The following is a 26,203-nucleotide window of genomic DNA, read 5'->3' on the forward strand; positions in this document are numbered from 1 at the left end:
TCAGGTGTACAATTCTGTATTACATCATCTATAAATCCCATTGTGTGTTCATCACCCAGAGTCAGTTCTCCTTCCATCACCATATATTCGATCCCCCTTACCCTCATCTCCCACCCCCCATCCCCGCCCCCCTTAACTATCTTTGATGAGTGACAAATTCAATAAAAATTGTGGAAATTAATAAATTAATAATTAAATGAATTAATGTGTCACGAAATGGCATTTCTAGTTGTTAGATTTTATTGTTTTATTATAAATAGTGTTAAGATTTACTCTTTTAGCAACTCTCATGTATGCAATAGACTAATATTAACTATAGTCACCATGCTGTACATTTCACCCCCATGACTTATGTATTTCATACCTGGAAATTTGTACCTTTTGTCCCCCCCCTTCACCCATTTTACCCATACCCCACCATCCTACCCTGTAACCATAAATATATTCTTTGTATCTATGAGCTTGGTTTTTTTGGTTTTGTTTTGTTTTGTTTGTGTTTTATATTCCTCATATAAGTGAAATCATACTGTATTTGTCTTACTTAGCATAATGCCCTCAAGATCTCTCCATGTTGTTACAAATGGCAAGATTCATTTTTTTAATAGCTGAATAGTATTCCATTGTATATATGAACCACATCTTTATTTATTCATCTATCAATGGGTACTTAGATTGTTTTCACATCTTGTCTATTGTAAATCATGTTGCAATGAACACGGGTTGCATATATCTGTTCTAATTAGTATTTTCATTTTTTTTGAAAAAATACACAGAAGTGGAACTGCTAGATCATATTAGTCCTATTTTTAAGTTTTTGAGAAACTTCCAAACTGTTCTCCATTGTGGCTGCACCGATTTACATTTCCAACAGTGTAATTTCTCTCTTTTCCACATCATCACCAATGTTTGTTATTTCTTTTACATTTGATAATAGCCATTTTAACTGATGTGAGGTGATATCTCATTATAGTTTGGTTTGCATTTATTTGATGATTATTGATGTTGAACATCTTTTCATGTGCCTATTGGTCATCTGCATGTCTTCCTTGGAAAAACATCTATTCAGATCCTCTGCCTATTTTCAAAATTGGATTTTTTGTTTTGTTTTGTTTTTTGATATTGAGTTGTATGAGTTCTTTACATATTTTGCATATTAACCCCTTATCAGAAGTACATGATTTGCAAATATTTTCTCCTATTTGCTAGGTTGCTTTTTCATTTTGTTGATAATTTCCTTTGATTTGCAAAGCATTTTAATTAGCTTTATTCCCACTTGTTTATATTTGTTATTGTTGCTTTTACTTCTGGAGTCAGATTAAAAAAATCATTGCCAAGACTGATGTCAAAGAACTTATTGTCTGTTTTCTTTTAGGAGTTTTATGATTTCAGGTTTTACGTTAAAGTTTTTAATCCAGTTTGAGTGAATTTTGTGTATGGTATAAGATAGCAGTCTAGTTTCATTCTTTTGCGTGTGGCTGCTCAGTTTTGTCAACACCTTTTGTTGAAGCAATTATAGTTTTTCCCACTGTATACTCTTGGTTCCTTTGTTACAAGTTAATTGACCATATACATGGGTTAACTTCTGGGGTATCTATTCTGTTTCATTGATCTAGGTATCTGTTTTTATGTCAAGATCATACTCTTTTGAGTTTTGCAATATAGTTTGAAATCAGGGAGTGTGATGCCTGCAATTCCTCTTTCTCAAGATTGCTTTCGCTATTCGGGGTCTTTTGTGGTTCCATACAAATTTTAAAATTGTTCTATTTCTGTAAAAAAGAAATGCCACTCGAATTTTGCTAGGCATTGCATTGAATCTGTAATCTTTGGGTACTATGAACATTTTAACAATATTAATTCTTCCAATCCACAAGCATGAAATATCTTTCCTTTTCTGTGTCTTCTTCATTTTTTTCTTTTTCTTTCTTTCTTTCTTTTTTTCCCCCCATCAATGTCTTATAGTTTTCAGTGCACAGGCCTTTCACCTTCTTGGTTAAACTTATTACTAAGTATTTTATTATTCTTATTACAATTATAAATGGAACTGTTTTCTTAATTTCTCTTTCTGTTACTGTATAGAAAAGCAGCTGACTTTTTTTTATATATTGATTTTGTATCCTGCAACTTTACTGAATTTGTATATTAGTTTTAACAGTTTTTTGATGTTCTTTTTCTATATAAAGTCATGTCATCCACAAATGGTCACAGTTTTACCTCTTTTTATTTTTCTTTTTTCTAAGGCAGTTGGATGCTTTTTATATCTTATTCTCGCCTAATTGCTCTGGCTAAAACTTGCAATAGTATGTTGGATAAATATGGTGAGAGTGGGCATCGTTATCTTGTTCCTTAGCTTAGAGGAAAAGCTTTTAGCTTTCATTGTTGAGCAACTAGATAATAGACGAGAGTAATTGCAGTTTATGAGAATTCTTTTTCAGTATATGTTAATAGGCTGTAAGTATATGTGTTTTCTTTGTTGTGAAAATGACTAGAACTTCATTAAAATTGGGTTTTCCCAACTTGTCTGGTTTATATAAATTAAAAATAATAATAATAATAATAAAAATTAGAGAGGTACAGTCAATTTTGGTGATTGAAATAGCTATAGAAGAAATACTCATTAAGCAGTATTTTTCTGTAATAAATATAGAGTCAAATCATCATGCTGAAATGGCTTCTTGGCAATGCCTGATGTACTAAATAGTATTTGAGTGCGAAGAATCCTAAGAATTTGTTAACACTTCCCCAAAGGCTTGTAAGAAGTTTTAAAATCTACCTACCTATATCAATCAATCAATCAATCGATCGATCGATCGATCAATCAATCTATCTATCTACCTTTCTATCTTTCATTCTTTCTATCTTCATATATCAAATCTATCTATAGCTATATAACTGTATTTCACCTAAATCTAAGTTTATTCCCCAGTATTATAAGGAAGAACATATTTCATGCATGGAAAGTAACTTTTTACTTTCAGATAAGCAAATTTCAAGTTTTCAATGAGTAAAACATCAGATAGAAACATCTATCTCTATATCTAGGAGAAATTGTATTTTGATATACACATATATTAGCTCCCTACGTCACACTTTCCATTTTAATATGCTATCAGATACGAGTTGCGTATGCCATTGAAAATATATATTATTGGAGTTCCCAAATTCTGGTTAGGTAACCAAGAGATTTGATTGTATTTCTCAAGATGACTTCTGGCTAAGGTGGAAGACAGCTGCTTTGTGAATTATTTGGTAATACTTCAAGTCAAACAGTATTCCTGACTTGTGTCTAGGGAGCATGGCTAGTGAACCCAAGGCCCATCAGATGATTACCGTATCGTGGGAAAAACAGATTACCAAAAAAGAATCGGGAATCCTATTGTGCCAGTAGGTGGTTTTTATTTGCCAGAATGGAAAAACACAAAAGTAGTGAGTGAAATTACTGAATGTTTTGAAGCTTATGCCATGCACATTATTACTGCTTTGATGTCACTAAAATAATGTCATATTGAATTAGAGACAAGAATCAAATGTATAAATAACTTTAAATCTGCTGTGTTCAAAAAGAATCAACTGGAATATACAATTACCGTGTTTCCCTGAAAACAATCCTAGCCAGACAATCAGCTCTAATGCATCCTTTGGAGCAAAAATTAATATAAGACCCAGTCTTAGTTTACTATAATATAAGACCAGGTCTAAGATAATATAATATAATATAATATAACATAAAACCGGGTCTTATATTAATTTTTGCTCCAAAAGATGCATTAGAGCTGATTGTCCAGCTAAGTCTTAGTTTGGGGAAAAACACGGTAAAAGGTGCAGGTTTTTATATAACTTTTAGCATGTTATTATCAAAAAGTGGTTTTTTTTGTTTTGTTTTTAAGTATAAAGTTTTATCTTCCATGAATTATTTAGACATATGGAGTTTTCCAATTATAAGAATCAGTAATATACCAGTGGTGCCAAAAAAATGTATACACATTTTAAGGGATGTTAACACTTTGGTCAATATTGCTCAAGCAGTAGTTTGCCATAATCAGAAGTGTCTGGATGCTGATGGTAACCACTTTGAGCTCCTCTTGTAGTTGCAGAAGTCAAATGTGACTTGTATTGATCTTTTGTTATCGATACATATTGAGTATTACAATTTTAATACAATTTTTTTCTTAAAATATATATACATTTTTTGGCACCCTCTGTAGATAAGAACTATTTTAAGGAAAAAAAAATGTTATCTAATATTTTTCTTGTAATGCAATTTATAATTTCTCTTTAACTTTACTTCTATTCCACAGTACAATATAGACATACTTTTCTGTTATGTAACATATTAGATATGTTATATCTAACTACCATTCTAATTTTCTAAATGTTGGTCTGCTGTTTCTTTGTTCGTTTGTTTGTTTGTTTTGTTTTGTTTTTAATTCGATTTTGTCTTATTAAGATGATTCTGTTGATTTTTTTTTAAGATTTTTTTTTTTTTTTAATTGAGGAAGGGGAACAAGACCCCACTGGGGAACAGTGTGCACTTCCACTAACTTGGATTTTTTTTTCCAAGTCAAGTTGTTGTCCCCTCAATCATAGCCGTGGAGGGCGCAGCCCAGCTCCAGGTCCAGTCGCTGCTGCCAGCCGCGGGGTGGGGGGCGGGGCACAGCCCACCATCCCTTGTGGGAGTCGAGGAGTTGAACCGACAACCCTGTGGCTCAGAGCCCACTGGCCGATGTGGGAATCGAAACGGCAGCCCCAGGCGTCAGGAGCACAGAGCTCCAACACCCTGAGCCACCAGGACAGCTCCTGGTCTGCTGTTTTGATGACAATGAAGAATAATAAAGTATTTTCAGTCCTTTACACATATTTAGAGGCAATTATTCAATTCATGGATCATTTTTTTTTTTTTTTTCTAAATGTTTCCTCTGTATTTTTGGAAAGATTTTCTATTTCCTCAAATCTTTCTAAGCCCACCTACCAGTATTTCTACCTGAACTGCATTTTTTCATACAATTCAACTTGTTTCTTTGTCACCTACAGCAATCTCTTCTAATTTATTCTTTAGGGATATCCAATAACCTCTTTCAAAGTAGAAATTTGATAATATCCGACCATTCCTATACCTATCCCCATTGAAATCCCCTTAATTCTTCACATTGTTCTTAGTATTTAAAAAACAAAACAAAATTTTTGAACTAAAACCTTCAAGGTACTGTATGGGATATTATATACAGAAAACTCTAAAGACTTCACCAAAAAAACTATTAGAACTAATAAAGAATTTCAGTAAAGTTACAGAACACAAAATCAATGTACAAAAATCAGTTGCTTTTCTTTCTTTAAATCAGTTCTCTTTCTTTTCAGAAAGAGAAATTAAGAAAATATTTACAAATGTATCCAAAAGGATAAAATACTTATTAGTAAATTTAAACAAGGAAGTGCAGAACCTGTACATTGAAAACTATAAGATATTGATGTAGGAAATTCAAAAGGACCCAAACAGAAAGATATTTCATGCTCAGGGTTTGGAAGAATTAATATTGTTAAAATGTCCACATCACTCAAAGTGATGTACTGATTCACTGAAATACCTATCAAAATTCTAGGGGCATTTTTCACAGTAATAGAACAAATGGTCTTAAAATTTGTATGGAACCACAGAATCCTGATAGCCAAAAGAATCTTGAGAAACAAAAACCAAGCTAGAAGCCTCACACTTCCTGATTTCAAACTATATTACAAAGTTATGGCAATCAAAACAGTATGGAGTTGGCATAAAAACAGACACCTATCATCATAGAACAGAATACAGACCCTAGCAATAAAGTTAAGCATGTACAATCAATTAATTTTCAATAAAGGATCTATGGACATACAATGGGGAAATTATTGTCTCTTCAATAAATGGTGATGGGGGAACTAGATAGTCACATAAGTAACAATGAAACTGTCTTATACCATACACAAAAATCAACTAAAATGTATCAAGGACTTGAACATAAGACCTAAAACCATAAAGCTCCTAAGAGAACTCACATATGGTAAACTCCTTGAGATTGGTCTTGGTGATGACTTTTTTAATTTGATATTTACCCGAGGCTCCCATTGTTTCCTCCACAGGAACTATATCAGCTTTCTTTTAGTCCCCTGCTGCTAGTACCATGACTTGGGAAGTCCTTCCCCCTCTCCTTTGCCTACTTAGTTCTGAATAGTTCAGCTCTCTCATGAAGTCTTCCCTGTAGACTTTTCTGACTAAAATAAATGTCCTTGAAATCGATCTCACTGTACTATTGTGCTATTGTTTCACAGTAGCAAATCTACAAACCTACAAGTGACGATTTGATTAATTCCCTTATTTTTCACTAAATGGTAATTACCAGGTTCGGCATTCATTCTACATTGCTAAATCCAATGGTAAATTCTCAGTTCTCATCAATTAAGGATATTTAACTCAGTTGAACACCACTTCCTTTTTGAAAACATTTTCTTCACTTCTTTTTTATTCTTTTCTGACTCTTTCACTTGTATCTCATCATCGATTTGATCTATCTAAGGTTTGAATACCTGAGAAATCAGTCCTGAAAAATAAGGTTTTTGATTTATTTTCTAACTGCACTCATAGCTTCCATGAGCTAATCCATTCTCATAGTTTTATATACTATAAATTGACAATGATTTCCAGATCTTTTCTCTGCAGTGTTGAACTTTCACCTGAATTTTATATTCATATAGCCAACTTCTCCTGGTCATCTTCACTTGGGTGCTTAATAGCATTTCCCACTTCACATTTTCAAAACTGAGCTCTCATTATTTTACCATGTTTCTCCCCAAATCTTCTCCATCTTTAAAACGTAACTTTGTCTTTCTAAGTTTTTCATGCAAAAGAAAAAACAACGAAATAAAACATCAAAATCATCCTACACATTACCTTTTATATCATGTGACACTTCCAGTTGGCAAATTCTGTTAGATGTAATTTTCAAAGACCACTTCTCACCCCCTCCATTGCTACAACTCTAATCCTACCATCATCATCTGCCCCTGGTTTCTTTGAAAGGTGTACTGACATCTCTCACTGTAGTTTATTACCACCAGAGGACCCAAACTGATTCTATTAAAGCTAAATCAGCACCTGTCTATCTTCTGCTGAGTCGTCCAGTGGTTTTTTAACACAATTGGAGCAAAACCAAAACCCTTACATGACTTGAGTCCTTATTCCCTCTATGACCTTCTGTCTTATTTACTCTCCTAAGCTCAGGCTTTTTTAGCCACACAGGGCTGTTGAATGTCCCTTGAATAAGCCGTGTCCCTTACTGCCTTTGGGCCTTCACTCTTGCTGATTTCTCTCCTTAAAATGCTTCTAAGATACCCGCATGGCTTGCCTTGTCATCATCTATCTCCTCCTCATATGCCCCCCTTTTTTTTCTTATCTCCCTGTTCAAAACCAGAATCACCCCCATTCTCCACTGTGTCCAAGCACTCTTATCTCACTCTTTTGCATTGTTCTTTCTTTATAATATTTATCACATTATAACACACTAGTGTATAAGTTACTTTTCTTTAAAACAATATATTTGCTGCAATCCCTACTAATGTTAGTTAAAGGAATGAATGAATTAATTAATGAATGAATTAAAGACTCATAAAGTGAAACATGAAATATATATATATATATCTATTACATATATATATATATTATATATATATATATGTAATATATATAATTTTTCCCCATTATATCTTAGCACAGTATAGACATTTCAGTAAAACTCATCAAATAAAAGAGTCTTTTTAACACTCCCTTTTCAAGGATGTTCAGTAGGAAAAAGCATAAAAGGGATATCATTATTACAAGGTCCTTCCATGCAACAGATCATTAGCATGAGCTCAGAACACAGGCCACATTTTATTCATTACTGAATATCAAGTTTCTGGCTCTGTGATTACGACTTATTTAATTAATAGCTTTTTACATCTGAATATCAGTTGGCTATTTTAAAATTCCTTACACATGTTTTTTGATTGTTATAACTGTATGAAATCAGTGGCACTGACATTTTTAAGCTTGTTTTAATGGTGTAAAGACTGAAGAGCAAGTAAGTGGTAAAGTAAAAACTAGAATCCAGGTACTCTGATAACCTTCTTCAAAGTTTTTAACACTACAGTTTGCTCATGGTAAATATTTTATATTATCATGTCAGGTCAAAGGATTTTTTTCCCACTAAAATTATATACCCAACACAGCATCTGTATTGAAATATAAAATAGGATTTATTTTCAACTAACATAACTGTTGGCCTTATAGCACTTATTTTGAAAATGCCCCTAAATGTTGATTTATTACACAATGATTACTGTAAGTCTTCTCATCACAGAGTTTTTCTGTTTAAAAACCTGTAAGAAGACACAAACATTGGGAATTTAACTATAGACTTTCTAAACTTCCACACAACAGCTGTAGAATAAGCAAATATCAATTTTATTAACATAATAAATGATATGAATCAACTGAATGTATTGAGTCCCAAAAGATCCTGCCTTTTGGATGAAATGTGTTTAGATAGAATAAAAGTATTATGATTACTTATTTATAATGAAAATTAGGATACAAAGTTAAGGTAGTGATTCTTAAGCTAATTTCTAACTGCTCTACAAAGTTGTACCGTTTTAGTGACAAATGAGTTATGTTTATCCACAGAGCCACAAGAAAGCTCAAGCTTGTATTTGCATTTCAAAAAGAAAGGAGAAAGGAAAATTCAGCCACATTAAATCAAGTGAAAAGTGAATCAAGTGAAAAATAATACTCTTTTAGACTTGAAAATGGGGTATCTAAAGGGGTCTTTCCATCCCGACCCACACTAGCTTGTACTGTGCAACTTTAAGAGGGACAGTGACAGAACAGTAATGAGATGCTCCACAGAACAAATACATGTCAAAACCTCTATACATTGAGAAATAAAACTCAAAAAGTACGTCAAATGAAGCTGCACTTTTTATCTATATAAAATTTATCTATATTTTGACCTACTGAATCATCTTACAATAAAACTTTCATGAACACAATCTTTAACCCTGCTACTCTCTTCTGAGTTCAGCATTTCACATTACTTATGCCTAATGAATTTCTAGAACATTATTCATCTTATTCAGAAACTAATTGTCTTGTTTTCCTAAGATGGAATAAGTGAGGTTAACATAAGATAAATGAATGACAGAGAAAATAAAAAAAATAAAAAATAACAAAAAAACAACAACAAGACAAAGCAAGTCTACCTGTGTAGATCCAATTTATTTGTTCCTGATAACTCATCATCATTCTACTTTACTCCCAATCCCAATGCCATTTCTACCTGGATGGATGGGATCTAGGTAGATGCATTTAAATAAATAAGATTTAGGTGAATGGTAATATTGATTAATCTGGTATCTTCAGAGACTTTAACAGATTAAAATTTTGAACTCAGGAGTCAGTATGTCTGATTTGGAATTGTTGCCCTGCCTCTTACTCAGTTTGAGAACTTAAAACAAATTTCTTAACCCTTTGTTTCATTTTTGTCATTTATTAAAATGAGGATAATAGTAGTATCTATCTCAAAGAATTTGGACGTATAGGATATTTAGTATAATGCTAGGCACATAGTAAAATTCCATTATTATTAGCTGTATTAATTATTATTGCTATCCACTCTTTTAAAAGTTGTAGTAATAAATTATATCTTTAAAAATATCATTACACTATCATATACAACAATGTCTTTGGTACTTTTCCAAGAGAAGTGAGATGAATTAGAATAAAACAATCTCACGGCCGTCTACCTGGAGCCCTTAGTGAATATGTTATAGAAATATAACGTACTTTTAAATTCTGTTACATATTTCTAACATCTCTAAAATATTTCCTTATATCAGCCTTCTGTGGGATAAATAAACATAAGCTTCAATAACTGTTCCTCGATGAGTTATTTTTGGTGAAGATTTTGTAGTTGTTATGTAAGAGTTTGAATAATTTTAAATTAAAATCTAAACATAGCTTCAACAAAAGTATTTAAGTGATATATTCAAAAGAAATTACGTATAAACTTATACCTAAATTTCTTCACTGATACAAGTTATGTTTACATTTTAAGTATTATATAAAACCCTCTGACATAATTTTCTTAATTTTTTTCCCTTTCTTTTGACATTGGGTTGAGATTATTTAATGATATCATTTACCCACTTTGGCTTTAAATATTTAAATGTGAAGAAAAAAAATATACATATATACCTAGTGAATCATTTACGTTATATTTTATGTGTTTATCTGAATATTATAATGATGATAAACACAAATGTCATCATGAAGATGAAATACAGATGATACTCAGGAAAGTTTTAGTGTTTGTAATTGTCTTCAACTTCATGGGTTTTTGTTGTTGTTGTTGTTGTTTGTTTGTTGTGTCTGTGTTGCTTGCTTTCCCCACAGACATTATTTAAATAACAATAGTAATGATGATAATAATAATTAAAATTTACTGAATGTTTACTATGTGTCATTCCCTAAGTTTGTTTCTTTTTATATAATATCTGATATAATTGTCACAACAACTGAATGTTGATCAAATTGTCCAGGTATTCAAATCTAGTAAGTTGAAAAACGAAGATATGACCTATGACTGTCACAGTACAAAATGGAAATTATTTTTACATATATACAGTATATTATACATACAATACAAATTAAAGCATAGGTGGCCAGTTAAGATAAAATCTGAGAAAAATTTGAAGCAATGTCTCAATTTCAAACTCTTATGTGACTTTCAATTTGTCCCCAAAAGTGTAGTAGATGGAAAACCTAGGATACTAAATGTCACATTTTGGTTGATTAAAAGAGCAGACTTTTTATATTTATACTTGAATGCATCATTTATCTAATATTATATATGACTATTACCCAAATCCAGTAAATTGAAATACTGATTCTTCACTAAAACACATATATAGCTCAATTTAGATGGCTGAATGCCATGCATTATCTTTTAAATCTTATTCAAAGTCAGAATAATTATGTTAATTTTTATTTGAGCACCGAATAATGGTTATATGACTAAAAGTAATAGCTAGTAATCTAGAAATGACATAAAATATTATCCTTACAATGGTTGCCAAATTTTGAATTAAAAAAGCCTAAAAATCAGATTAAAGACTAAAAATATATTTACTATATTAAAACTATTTAGAGATTTTTTATAAGATTGTGGAACGATATCAATGGTTAAGGTACAGTTAGTCTGTTTATACGTTTCTAAGACAATGAAATTAAATTATTTTATATAAAAAAATCAGGAACATTCTAAGGTAACTTTTTGTCTATCTGTAAGTGGTAAAACATTGTTGATCTTATTTAGAATTCACTGTGATATATGAATGTAGAATAGATTGTGGTGTGTTGAGAATTGAAGCGGAAAACAAGTTAAAAACTTCTGCAGACAAGCTCTGAGAAAGAAGTGATTTGACGATAAGGGATCCATGAAAAAGCTACTATACCCATAGCAAAATTAGGACATAATTAGGATAATAATTTTATCTGCATTAAGTAGGACAATTTGATAATTGATTGAATATGGTGGCCTTTAAGGCAAAGGAGTTATAGATGTTTTAAATATTTTAAACTAGCAAATTAGGCAAATATTCATTCACGAGAAGACATAACAAACCCTGAAGGATCAGATTTGCAAAGAAAAATAAGCATTTCAATTTTTTATATTCAGGTGGAAATGTTCAGTAGGATAAATGGGAATAGCAGATAGAAACTTAGTAAGATCAAATCTAGAAAAATCAGATAATTGAAATAAACAAAGAAAACTTTAGAGAAAGAATGAAGTTATATTAATTGGTTCTTTTTTGATTGCAAGCAAGGAAAACCTATCTAGGAAGCTTAATTTAAATAGAGCTGTGTCACAGACTCATAGGCAAGGATTAAAAAAACTTCCAAATACATCAGGAAGGGAACTTGAGAGCAATGAGGACATTCTTTTAACCTCTCACTCTGTACATTTCTGCTTTATTTTTCTCTCCTTTCTTGACTTATTTCCTCTTCTTTTTCAGTCTACTACAAATTCATGGCCACAAAGTGCAACAAAAATGATTCCTTATCTCTCATTCTTCCTCTTGCCCCTTTTAATTTACCTCTCTCTTTCCCCCCCTTCCAGTTCTAAGTTTTCAGGGAAGGAAAATTATTAGATCATTTGTTTTTCTCTTAATATTCAGCAATAGTGAGGGAAGTTAGGTGTGGACACACAATAATCTAGAAAATGGCTGCTTTTTTTATTTTGTAGAAAGTGAAGTTTATCTCTTAAAATGGATGTGGAGAGCTGAACCAACACTACAATAAGCAATCTCTTCGGGGATCAAAATTATAACCTGAGTAAAACCTGTATTTCAGAATGAGATATAAAAAGAGAGAAGAAGATAGATGCAAAATGGAGTTGAAAAGAATAAAGGCTGCATAGAGATGATGAAAACAAAGGAACTGGGATATCAAAAGAAACTACATATATATATACATATATTCAGCAAAACAAAATTAGTACTATGAAGATTGGGAAACCCTTACTGGATCTGACCACTAAAGAATAATTGGTGATCTTTAGAAAGACAGTGTCTGTATAGATAAGTAAAGTGTTAGCTGTTACATGATTCGATGAAAGTCAGAGATATTGATATTCTTGCCTTCAGAAACTGGTATACTCCTAATAACTAATATTTTTAAAAAAAGGAAAAGGAAAGACATGGTAATTTTCTATGCCATTACTAATAAGTGCTGAGTCCTAGTAAACTCTAATTAAACACTCACAAATTATTTTAAGAGTCTGTTTAACATTTTTATTGGGAAATTATCGTCAAATTTACCATTCCATGATTTCTGGCATATAATCCTGGAAAAAAATGTCAAGAGGCATGCCTCTCTCCAATATTCCAGAGGCTCCCCTCAGTTGGACGATTCCATAGGGATAAAGGAATGAGATATGATCCTCTTCAACACTTCCCTTGGTTCCCTGGGATGCACTTTGTTTGGGCCAGAACAAAGTAACTATTTTTAAGCAACCATCTGCTCTTATATTATCTTGAGTTTTATTTTCCTCTTATCCACATTTTTATTTACTGTATAAAGACCCTTTTCCTTGATATAAGAATTGGACAATAAAAACATTGAGTAGTTCTATTATATCTACATAGCATACATATGTCTTGTTAGAAATAAAATTTCAATTTTTACTTGAGGCACAGTCCATTTTAGAAAGTACCATTTCTTGTCTCCATAAGGTCTTAAAGATGCAAAAATATAGGTGCAGGGTAAACTACTCCCCAAAGTCCTTCTAGGCTTGCACGAGACTGGAGAAAGGAGATTCAAATAAAGTGGACAGGTGTGGAACAGCAGGGATGATGACGTGGGAAGTACTCCATCAGGCACAGAAATGTATCTGCATTGCAAAACCTAGCCAGTTTGATTCCTGACATGACTTAGATACCTAATATATGCTTATAATTCTATAATAGTAAATGTAAATCGGTCTCCTGTACTTAATACTGTATAATATGTATATTATAATTTGAATTATGATCCATTGTTTTTACGAATTTTCAAGTGATCATAGATGTGATTATTATAAGAGGTTTTATGTCATCTAATGCGGTAATAACTCAAGATCACTCCATTGCCTATTTACTGCATCATCAGATTTATTTTCCTTCACTCTCATAAGAATACAGGTCTTCAGTCATAAGGTGTCCTCATTATGCTGAAATGAACTGTAATCATTTCTGCCTTCACGCCGTTACTTATGCTTTGAAATTATTTTTTATGTACTACTTTTTTTCTATATACATCCTACCCAACCTTCAAGAGTCAGTTCAAGCCCCCCCTCCCACATAAAGCATTCTCGAGGGGAACTCCAACTTTAATATGTATCTCTCTCTAAGTCCCTTCATACTCAACTTCTATATACCAGAGTTAACACATTATTATACATTGTTGTTAGTTCTTCATTCCTAAAACTGTATGTTTTAACGTTTTGTGATATAAATACACTGTTTATAACATTTGTAAACACGTAGTCATTGTCGAGTTTTTTTCTCAGTGATTCTGTGAATGTATTACTTTGGTTGACAACCAGTCAGAAAAATTCCTGTGGCAAGAATTGGCTAATTCTTCCAGTGTGTTTATTGAAACAAGATACTAGGCTAGGTGTGAAGATACAACAAAGGGTAATGATAGATTTCGCATCTTGTCTTTTATATCTTTAGTGTTCTGTAAAACAAATATATTGCTAGGAAAGTAGTGCTTGCACACTAAATGCTTAGCCTTATAAACAGGGAGCAGTTAACACTTCAAAGATGAATCTATGTCGTAGTGTTAAAACTAGCTATTAAACTAGAACCTGGGGGAGGGCAGGGCTTGAGGGAGAGGAATAACAGAAGTTTGGTCTGTGGTGGATTTGAGTAGGAGAAGTAGAGAAAGAGAGAAAACCGCCGGGTCCTTCCTTCTGAGCACACACAGGAATACATTAGATACAGCAATACTGAGTGATGAAGATCCAGAAAATTCTCCATAAAGAGGCAGATTTGTGAGAAGTAAAAGAAAACCAGTGCTGTTTAAAATGCTATTAGCAGCAGGAAGCTTACTAGCTGTTTTACATATTTTACCTAACTCAATCCTCACAACCTTTCGAAGTGTTTATTGTTATTCCCTCTGTAGATGAGGAAACTGAAGATAATAAATAACAGGGGTGCAAAAAAAAATGTATACAAATGGAAACTTTCGTCAGCTTTGCTCAAGCAGTAGTTCACCATAATCAGAAGTGTCTGGACACTGATGGTAACCACTCAGCACCTCTTGTAATTGCAGAAGTCAAATGTGACTTGTATTCATCCTCTGTTATTGGCATATATTGAGTACTACAATTTTAATAGTTTTTTTTTTCCTTTTTTAAAATGTGTACACATTTTTTTTTGCACCTTCTGTATATGACCAGTGAGGTAGTTGCAGTTTTGTTGTATATGAATAAATGAAAGAGGAAAATATACCTTTGCTATATAAGGAAAAAATATTTTTTAAGTATATAGATTTTTCTAGAGTATGAAATTCAAAAACATAAACTATAAACCTATGGCACAGTATCATTCATATATTTGAATTCTTTCAAAACCATAAAGTCTGAACATACAGCCAAAAGTCTTTTTCTTTCAGGGAGACATTCTGGCATTACACAAGTGCATTGTCTTTCATGAAGATATATTTTTAGGATTCTACCAAAGGGAAACTTAATGAAACGAGGAAATGGAAGAAATGTCATAAATAGAAACCCACAGTTTATAATATTCATTTCATAAAGGATAAAGTTTTCTTTTCACATAATTCTGTGAAGGCATGTTCAACTTCGAGATTTTTCCACCAGTTTTATTTTATGCTATGTTTATAGTATTACCAAAGAAACAAAGGTCAACAAGCAAAATGTTAGTGCACAAAAGCACTTTATGAAAGAGGGAAATAAAACAAGAAAACAAACAATCTCGCAATCATGCAAACACAGATATGTATCAGAAACTAAAAAATTGAAATCATATACATTTGTGTTTGTAGAAATGTGTGACTAGTACCTATGCACTGAACTAATATTATCATGAACAGAATTGGATCCATTATTTAAGAGGATTTAGAAGACTCAACAGGAAAAAAAAAAGAATCATGGTGAATCATGCAAAATGGACAGGAGCTCACCTTTAACTTTATTTTTTGAAGCAGCCGCTGGTCCCAAGGAAAGATTGCACAAAAAGAGAAGAAATATGTTAGATATTAGAAATATGTTAGATGCAGAGTATCTAGTTAGTAAGAAAAAGATATATTATTACTATTAGCTAACGTCTAAAAAGATACATGTATTATTACATGATCAATACACTTTACATAAATAAGACCTTGAACAAAGAAAATGACAATGTTTATATTTTGTTAGTATATGATTAAACTTCTTGAATAAGAAAGAGTAAAATAGATAGGAGCCACACAGTGCAAATTCGAAACACAATAAGGTGCCAAATCCTCTAAGGACAGTATATCTATATTTTCTCTGTCCTTAACTTTAAACTTTAGATAACAATTCAATTAAAAATATTCATATATAGTTTACATATATTTAATATTTTTAACAATTAAAATATAATCCATAATGCTTGCATAAGTCACAAGGGCAGATCAGTTGCATTTATTGAGTGCTTACTAAATTCCAGAGATTGAGGTTGAACACTTTCCATGCATCTTTCAGTTAATAATGACAACCTCAAGAAATAAGTTTTGTTATTATTGCCTCACAAATATGAAAACAGGGACTTAGACAAGTCAGATTACTTGTTGACTATGACATAGCCAGAAAAAGGCAAATTTGGGATTTTATCCTAGATGTGTCTGCTTCTAAAATCTTGCTCTAAGATCCTAGCTCATGCTGTTGGAATTTAAGGCCCTGGGTCATCAACTGAATTGCAAATATCAGATCTACAAAGCCACATCACTACTGCATGATTCATTAAACTCCAGCTATTTGGTACATGACTGACCACATAGCTATGAAACGAGAAAACTCCATTACTTTGCATAGCTTTATTCCCATTAAAAAGTAGAAATTGAAGCTTACTTATATCTATAGTGGTAAAGACTATAAGGGGCAGAAGTCAACTTAATGAGGAAATTATAACAGTCCTACAGCAGAATTCTTTACTCAAGGGAAAACTTCTAGACAAAATGTATAATTAGAAAACACTAAAAGTTTTAAAGTGATGTATTCTATTTTGATTTAAATACTATTTAAAAATGAAGATTGACAAAGGAAGGAACGTGTTTTTTTTTTCATTTTCTAAGTGACGGTAAAGATGAAGTGGCCCATCTGCTTATTGGGATATATGCAGGCTCTAGTTTGGCATCCTGACCTTCAGTGGAGTTTAATTGGCATTTTAGATTGAGTACATATGAAGTATATATGGAAACTTTTAACTTACAGTTCGTTCTTTCAAGTGACTTAGAGCTAAAGAAAAATTCTACAAATCTAGGTACATGCCAGACTACTAACAGATACTATTTTTAATTACAAAAAAAATCAATTATAGTTGACATTCAATATTATATTAGTTTCAGGCATATAGCATGCTGATTATTTATATAACTTACAAAATGACTGTGGTTGATAAGTCTTCCACCCACCTGACACCATATATAGTTATTACAATATTACTAACTATATTTACTAAGCTGTGCTTTACATCCCTATGACTGTTTTGAAACTACCAATTTGTGCTTTTTAATCCCTTCACTTTTTTCACCCTGTCCCCAACCCCCTTCCCATCTGGAAACCATCAGTTTGTTCTCTGTACCTGTAAGTTTGTTTCTGTAAATTTGCTCATTTATTTTGTTTGTTTTTAGATACCAATATAAGTAAAATCATACATAATTTGACTTCGTCTGACTTATGTCACTTAGCATAATACCCTCTAGGTCCGTACATGTTATCTCAAATGGAAATATTTCATCCTTTTTTATGGTCGAATAGTATTCCACTGTATGTATACACTACTTTTTCTTTATCCATTAGCCTTTTGATTAGATTATTTAATCTATTTACATTTAAAGTATTTGTTGATAGTTGTGTAGTTATTAACATTTTATGAATTGTTTTCTGATTGTTTTTGTAGTTATTCTCCGTTCCTTTCTTATTCTCTTGCTCTCTTGTATGTTAATGGCATTCTGTAGTATTGTGTTTGGATTCCTTTCTCTTTATTTCTTATATCTCTTTAATAGAGTTTTTGGTTTGTAGCTACCATGTGCTTCATGTATACCAAGCTATGTTTATAGCCATCTTTTTTAAGTTGATGGTTGCTTAAGTTTGAACACAATTTAAAATCACTACCATTTTTTCTTATCCCCTCCACATTTAGCTTTTTGTTAGTGTATATATATATATATATATATATATATATATATATATATATTTTACTTTTGTGTGTGTGTTTGTGTGTATCTCTTAATTTAGTGTAACTACACATGATCTTCCTACTTTTGCCTTTTGACCTTTTTACTAGCAATTGTGTTGGTTGATCTGCTTTTATTATGTTTGTCTTTGTCAGTCAGATTTTTTTTTGTGGTATTTACTTATTCAAATGTTTCCTCCTCCTCCTCTTCTTCCTCCTCCTTCTCCTTCTCATTCTTCTTCAAGAAGTCCCTTTAACATTTCTTTTATTTTATTTTATTTATTTATTTATTTATTTTAATTAGTTTCAGGTGCACAAGACAAAGCAAAACTTAGACGTTTATCATTTATATCCCTCACACTGTGTGAACCCCCCTCCCCCCATCCACTATCCCTCTGTACGTTCCCAAAACCTCTCACCTTCCCCTTATCCCCACCCTCCCGCCCCTCTAGCAACCCTCTGTTTTTCCTCCATGTTTCCAAAATTGTTTCTGATTAGTTCATTCACTTATTCTTTTCTTTAGATTCCGCATATAAGTGAGATCATATGGTATTTGTCTTTCTCTTTCTGACTTATTTCACTTAACATAATGTTCTCTAGGTCCATCCATGTTGTTGCAAATGGTAAGATTTCTTTCTTCTTTATGGCTGCGTAATACTCCATTGTATAAATGTACCACAGTTTCTTAATCCTTTAACATTTCTTATAATGCTGGTTGGTTTGGTGATGATGAACTCCTTTAGCTTTTTCTTGTCTGGGAAGCTCTTTGTCATTCGATTCTAAATGACACCTTCGCTGGGTAGAGTAATCTTGGTTGTAGGTACTTGCTTTATATACCTTTGAATATTTCCTGTCACTCCCTTCTGGCCTGTAAAGTTTCTCTTGAGAGATCAGTCGACAGTCTTACAGGAGCACCCTTGTAGTAGGTAATTAACAGCTTTTGTCTTGCTGCTTTTAGAATTCCTTCCTTGTGTTTAATTTTTGCCATTTTAATTATGACAAGTCGTTGTGTGGACCTCTTTGGGTTCATCTTGTTTGAAATGCTCTCTGCATCCTGGGCTCATGTGTCTATTTCCTTCACCAGGTTAGAAAAGATTTCCTTCATTATTTCTTCAAATAGGTTTTCAATTCCTTGCTCTCTCTCTTCTCCTTCTGGTAATCATATGATGCAAATGCTGTTATGCTTGATGTTGCCCCAGCAGTGCCTTAAACTATCCTTTAAAAATATATATTATTCTTTTTGTTTTTGTTTTCTGCTACCTGTCTTCCAAAACATGATTTGATCCTCTGCTTCATCAACTCTGTTATTGATTCTACCTCATGTAGTCTTCATTTCAGTTATTGTATTCTTCATTTCTGACTGATTCTTTTTTGTTTTCTACCTCCTGTTCTTAATGTGCCCTATGCTTTTGTTGAAGTTACAACTGACATCATCTATTCTTCCCCTAACCAGTGTTTTGAACTCTGCATCTGCTAGATTGCTTGTCTCCATTTTGTTTAGTTCTTTTTCTGGGGCTTTGTTCTGGTTTTCTTTTTTCTTTCTTTTTCTTTTTTTTTTGGGGGGGTGGGGTGGGCATGGTTCTTTGTCTCCCCATTTTGGCTGCCTTCCTGTGTTTGTTTCTATATATTAGGTAGATCTGCTATGTCTGCCAGTTTTGAGAGTGGTCTTATGTAGTAGGTGTCCTGTGGGGCCCAGTCTTCCTGGTCACCTGAGCCAGATGTTCAAGGAGTGCCCCTTGTATGTGTTTTGTGTGTCTGTCCTCCTGTTGTAGTTGAGCCTTGATTGCTGTTAGCCCATCAATTGGTTGGATTGACCTTCAGGTTGACTTGCTGGGAGGACTGGCCATGAATTCAATGGACAAGCTCATGTGCAGAAACTGACCCCATGGAAAAGGATTTGCTTTAGCAGGGCTCTGGTGCCTACAAATCCACCTATTGGTATATCATTTGTGGTACTAACTGAGTGGTGTCTGGTGTGGTCTGAAGCCAGCCACCAGGTGTGTTAGTTCTGGGATCTTTTCGGAGGGGCTCTGGTGCATGCCAAGTTCACCACTGCCTGTGTCCAGCCCAGGGTCTCCTGACAGTAGTTACAAGGTGATCTATAGTTGTTAGATGTCTGTGCTGGGCTTGGAGAAGACTGGGAGTGGTTATGCTGTGAACCAAGGCTGGGTGCTACTAGAGCCAAGCTTGGGGTCACTTGCCGTGTTTCCCCCAAAATAAATCCTAGATGAACATTCAGCTCTAACGTGTCTTTTGGAGCAACAATTTATATAAGACCTGGTATTATTACATTATTATATTATATTATATTATATTATATTATATTATATTATATTATATTATATTATATTATATTAATGACCCAGTCTTATAGAAAAATAAGACTGAGTCTCATATTAATTTTTGCTCCAAAAGACGCATTAGAGCTGATTGTCCAGCTAGGTCTTATTGTTGGGAAATGTGCTACTAAGAAGTAGAGGGCACGCCAAGGCTAGCCTCAGCTTGTTTGGGGTTTGTAGACCTTTGAAAAACTTTATGAAAATCTGTAGTGTGGGCCCAGTCCAGGAGCTTGTGTGGATTAGCCTCTGAAAGAGGTTTGAATGGGACACAAGAATTGAGTGGTGTGGAGTCTTAGAGAATCACCAGGGTGGGGCAGTAGCAGTAGTACCCGGGTTGATTGAGACTTAGATGTGGCGCTTGCCTGCATCTGCTGGCTGTGTCTGGGGAGGACTCAACAAAGGAACAATGGTGCCTGCCAGCACCTTAGCCCAAGCAAGAGATGTCCCTCCAGCCCTTTCCTTGAAGCCAGATAATTCAGTTTCTCCCCATATGTCCCTGGTTCCTTTTGAGCTGCTGTCCCAGCACTGGAGCTTAGATTGAATGAGTTCGTCAATGAGTAAGTCCATGTGTAGGCCCTTGAAGAGGAACACCGAGGACTCCAGCAACCCTCCATCTCACCTGGACGAATCTTCACTGATTTTGACAGCCAGATATTGTGGGGACTCCTGTTTCTGGCGCTGGTGCTCTGAGCTGAGGAACCAAGTGTGGGTTTGGGACCCCTAGCTCCGCAGGTGTATCTCCACAGCCAAGGTATCCCTCCTGATTCTTAACACCATATGTGGGTGTAGGACCAGCTCCTTTCACGTCTCTGTCCCTCTTACCAGTCCTGATGTGGTTTCTTCTTTATATCCCTAGTTATAGCAGTTCTGTTCAGCTAGTGTTCATGTGGTTCTTAAGGGTGGTTGTTCTATCATTTAGCTGTAACTTTGATGTGGTCATAGGAGGGAGTGAGCATAGCATTTACCTACTCCACTATCTTGACCAGAAACCTGAATATTTCATTTTTACTCACAATCAAAAACATGATCTTACTATTTGCATTTATCTTCCACTAGCTCAAACAAAAATGTACACCATGTTTTTTAAATAATAATATTTTTAGGTAAAAATGTACTATATGAAAACTATAAATATTTTGGGAAATCTTGATTAAGTCCTTGCTTAAACCCATTCAAACTCTATTTATTCCATGAAGGTACATGATTGGAGAATGAGAATGTTCACAATATTGTTGTGAAGATAAAACCCAAAGTAACTTAAAAAGCCGTGATCCAAAATTAAACTACCAGCTGTATTGTAATATTTTTACTATGAAGTAACAATTCATAATAAAATATATATCCCATTAAAGTCCCTCAAACATTTAATATTAAAACTTAAATTTTAGAAGTTATTTCTTTTACTAAGAAATTTACGCCTACCACGTTTCCACGAAAATAAGACCGGGTCTTATATTAAGTTTTGCTCCAAAAGACGCATTAGGGCTTATGTTCAGGGGATGTCCTCCTGAAAAATCATGCTCAGGCTTTTTGTCTGGTTAGGTCTTATTTTCGGGGAAACATGGTATTTAATGAATGAAATACTTTTACTTCAATGTTTCTTTCTTTTACAGAATTGATACATGGCAACATATTAGAGGTGATATAAAGAACCAATATCTCATCCTTCCAATGTCAGCTATTAAATCATCAATGTTAACAATTTGCTAATGTTAAAAAAATAAGTTTTGTAATTCTTATAAAAACCAGTAACATATATATTTTTGTGTATTTGTTTCCCAAAACAGGATAATACTATACAAATTGCAGTCTGCTTTCCCCACATTTTCCAGGTTAATCAGCTTTATATGTTTCTTATAAATAAAGTATGGACCTATTTTCCTATTGACAGACATCTTTTTTTTTTCTGGTATCAGTAATGCTGAGATACATATCCTAATCATATCCCTTATGTATTTTGTTGGTGTTGTTTCTATAGGATAGATTTCCAGCTTGTTGATATATTTCAATACAGAAAATAAATCAGTGGCAAAAATGAAGACCTTAAATACAGCAGATGGAAGTCTTAGGAATATTTGGAAAGGAAATATGCAAGTACATTAAATGCTATAAAATCAGAGGAAAACAGAAAAAAAAAGAAAAAAGAGAGAAAACAAGAAAAAGAAAAGTACCAAATCCAAAGTTCCAAATAACTGACACACTGAAAACTCTCTGGATTTTTTAAACCACAAATTGTTTCATTTAACATTTCTTACTGTTTTTCAATTAAAAAATTATTTTTCAATGCCTTAGCAAAATTTTAGATTTCTGAAGTGTAATCATCAGGAATTAGTTTTTATCTTTTGTGTTATTTTTAAGACTACACAAAGTTGAAAGACGTATTTTTAGATTATTCAAAAATATTATTTGCCTCAATTTCAAAGAAAATACTTCAGTGCACCAGTATTTTGACTTGTTCATATCAAAGGAAATTTTACTTCAAATTCAAATTCATCACTTAATAAATTTTAGCCTGAATTTAAAGAAAAAATGCCAAAATTCTCTATACATTTTTGAGACAAATATTAGTATCTAGTATATAACAGACACAACCAATATTTTACAAAAAATCCAATTTGTTAAAAATTAATAAAATAAAAATAGAGAAGACAAATATTTACATTTCTCAATGGAATGGAGATTAATTATTGAAAATTCTCAAACATGAAGGCAGATGATTTTATTCTCAGATTATTGGATACATACCAAAATAAAATATGAAAGAAAACAAAAGCTCTATTCCTGTTTCTGTGTGTGTTCAGGCAGCTAATCTAGACTAGGCTGGTTAATATAATTGGAAAGAGGCCAGGCTACCAGGCCTGTTAGCCCAATTATAATTCTCTGCATATTCAATAAAAGAAGCCAAGATGACAGCAATACTGTCATAAATGTCATGTTCAATACTTGTAAGATTTTCCATTGTCAGCACAGTCCAATTATAAGTCAATTGTAAAGTGCAAATTACACTCCACCCAACAGTGGCTGAAAATTATCTTAAAAATATAATTTTAACAGTTCATAGTTAAAATGAAAAGAATGGAAGTAAAGATACTTTGACCAGAGAAAAGTTTTAGATACATCAATATTTTCTCACCTCTATAATAAAAGCAGCAAGTTGTAACTATAACATAATAGGTAGTCACATTATATTTAGAGGTGATTACTTGTAATTTTACATTTATAACTGCTAATAATTATAATATTAATATGGTAAAAATCTGTGCATATAATTTTAGAAGAAAAAACATGTGAATAATAGAATTACCATAGCTATTTACAGTGAATGCTGAATAATTAGTGAATATTAAGCATCATATTAATAAGTTTATTTCTAATCTCACTAATTATGAAAAAGTAAAAAATACAATTATGTTAGCAATTTAGTTAATTAGTTTCATTGAATTAGTCAACCATCTATGTGAAATGTATTGCTATCTAATAATTTTGCAAAAAATTGGTGAATCTGCAACAGTGTTTCTCAAAATAAAATACAGGGTATGAGTGCATTCTCAGGGGAATTTTGATAAATTTTACCTACTTTGAAAATGGTGTGACCTAGTCACATTTTCCCTGTTCTTTTAATTCTCACTTTTTATTTTAAGATTTCCTGTCATAACAAAATAGTGGTACATTTGATAAATATTTGCAATATATGGATGATGTAGAATATACTGGATTTGTGTGTTGCCTTTAGAAGTGTTTGCTGAAAAGTTATTTACGTAGCAGTTAAACATTTAGTAAAACATAGCAAAGACATTATTGGTATTTATTCACAGAGAGCTAATATTAAAGCATTATATATAGTTCTTTTTATTTCCATATGATGCAGAATTTGTTTGAAACATCTTGATATTTTAGCCTACTATTTTTTATTCCTCCTTCCATAAGCAAATTTATAGATAAGAGATCATTGTTTCCTGATCGGGAAGTAACAAACCTCAGAAAGTGCTTAGATTAGGAAAGAGAGGTTTCTTATATCTATGACTTTATGTTCAGATATACCTGATGTTTCCCTTGCCCTAAATTTATCTGCAATGAAACAAAACAAATACCCATCACCATTGGTAAATACTGTACAATATAATATTTTAAAATGTAAATTTACAGCAGACAGGCAACACGAAGAGGCCCACTACCGACTGAAATCACCTACAGGTGGGAGATTCGCGCGAGTGGAGGGAGGAGGAAAGGGAGAAGTGCGCGGAGACGGAGCCGCGCGGGCGCAGGACGCAGACCTAGCTCAGTGCGCCGAGCTCGCTGCTTCCCGGAACTACCGCAGCTGCGGGAGAGGGAAGAACTCGGACTGCTAGGGCTCCGCCAGGGCTCCACAGGGCTGAGGGGACAGCATATAACACGGCTGAACCCAACGCTCACGGCAGAGACCTCGGAGAAAAGACTGAGGGAAAAAGGCTGAAAACGGTGGTTTAAGCCCGCACTGCCGAGCAGAGAACGGAGCCTTAGGCACTGAGACTAGCCGCCCCCTCCCTCCCCTCCCAGAGCTCGCCCCGCCCCCACCTGCCCGGTGCTAAAAGCGAAACAGTAGCAGTGTCAGATCAAAACAACAGAAAATTTGCTGTTTTGAGAACTGTGGACTGCAAACACAATTTCACAGCCCAACTAGTTCCAGCAAAGGGGAGAGAGCTGTGGAAGCAGGACCGGCTGTGGTGGTGGTCGCCGCCATTGCTCTGGGCCACCTCTCACAACTCACCCCGCCTCTGACACCACCTATCTGGGCGGATCCCTGCAGGAGTAAACAGAACTGCTGAAACCTACGGGCTCTGAATCAGCAGCTGGAAGAGCTTTGGAACATCAAAAGCTCTCCGCATACCCACCGGGACACTGCGCCCGGTGACCTAGACGAACTATTAACAGAGGAGAAGCCCGTCTCCCAGGGAATCCCCCCATTGTGTGAGAAGTTGGAATAGTGCAGAGAAAACATAGCACTACTGTGTGGGAGAAGGAAAATAAGTTGCAGTTGGAGAAATAATAAAACATTCTACCAACAAGTACTGGCAAACAAAAGAAAGACCGCTTCCTATCAACCTGTTGCAGAAGCCACTCCTGTAGATGTCTAGGAAGAGAAATAGTAAACCAGTAATCGCCATGAATAACCAAGGCAACAAGATAACTCAGAAAGAAAGTGAAAAATCTCCAGAGAAGGCACTTAAAGATACAGAAATATGTGACTTAAATGACAGAGAATTCAAGATTGCAGTTCTGAAAACATCAACGAGATACAAGAAAACACAGATAGGCAGTTAAAGGAACTCAGAAACTCAATCAAAGAACAGCATGAGCATTTTACGAAAGAGATTGAAATCTTAAAAAAGAACCAAATAGAATTTCTGGAGATTAAGAACTCAATAGAAGAAATTAAGAATGAAATAACCAGCTTAGGTAGTAGAGTTGACCAGATGGAGGAAAGAGTCAGTGACATCGAAGATAGAAACCTGGAAATGACACAGAGAAGAAGAAAGAGACTTGAGACTTAAAAGAAATGAAAGAACTCTACAAGAACTTTCTGACTCCATCAGAAAGAGCAATATAAGAATAATGGGCATACCAGAAGGAGAAGAAAGAGAGAAGGACACAGAGAATATATTCAAACAAATTGTCGATGAGAACTTCCCAAATTTGTGGACAGAACTGGACCCTCGAATCCAAGAAGCAAATAGAACACCTAGTTACCTCAATCCCAACAGGCCTTCTCCAAGGCACATTGTATTGAAGCTGTCTAAAATCAACGACAAAGAAAGAATCCTCAAGGCAGCCAGGGAAAAGAAGACGGTAACATACAAAGGAAAGCCCATTAGATTATCATCAGATTTTTCAGCAGAAAC

The 26,203-nt window shown here is 33.7% G+C and overlaps 1 protein-coding gene across 3 annotated transcripts in view; it reads right to left on the reverse strand.

The window, feature by feature from the left end:
• Positions 1 to 26,203, reverse strand: part of CADM2 (cell adhesion molecule 2) — a 1,065,284-nt gene that overhangs the window by 305,518 nt on the left and 733,563 nt on the right. For 2 of the 3 annotated variants that reach the window (XM_074333327.1, XM_074333317.1), the window contains exon 2: positions 15,749 to 15,775. The exons of the other annotated variant lie outside the window; for it this stretch is intronic. In XM_074333327.1, the coding sequence (XP_074189428.1) occupies positions 15,749 to 15,775 (27 nt within the window). The remainder of the gene's footprint in view (positions 1 to 15,748; positions 15,776 to 26,203) is intronic. 3 annotated transcript variants of the gene reach the window in all.

The sequence above is a fragment of the Rhinolophus sinicus genome, linkage group LG01 (genome assembly GCF_036562045.2).
Source record: "Rhinolophus sinicus isolate RSC01 linkage group LG01, ASM3656204v1, whole genome shotgun sequence".
Taxonomy (NCBI): Eukaryota; Metazoa; Chordata; class Mammalia; order Chiroptera; family Rhinolophidae; genus Rhinolophus; species Rhinolophus sinicus.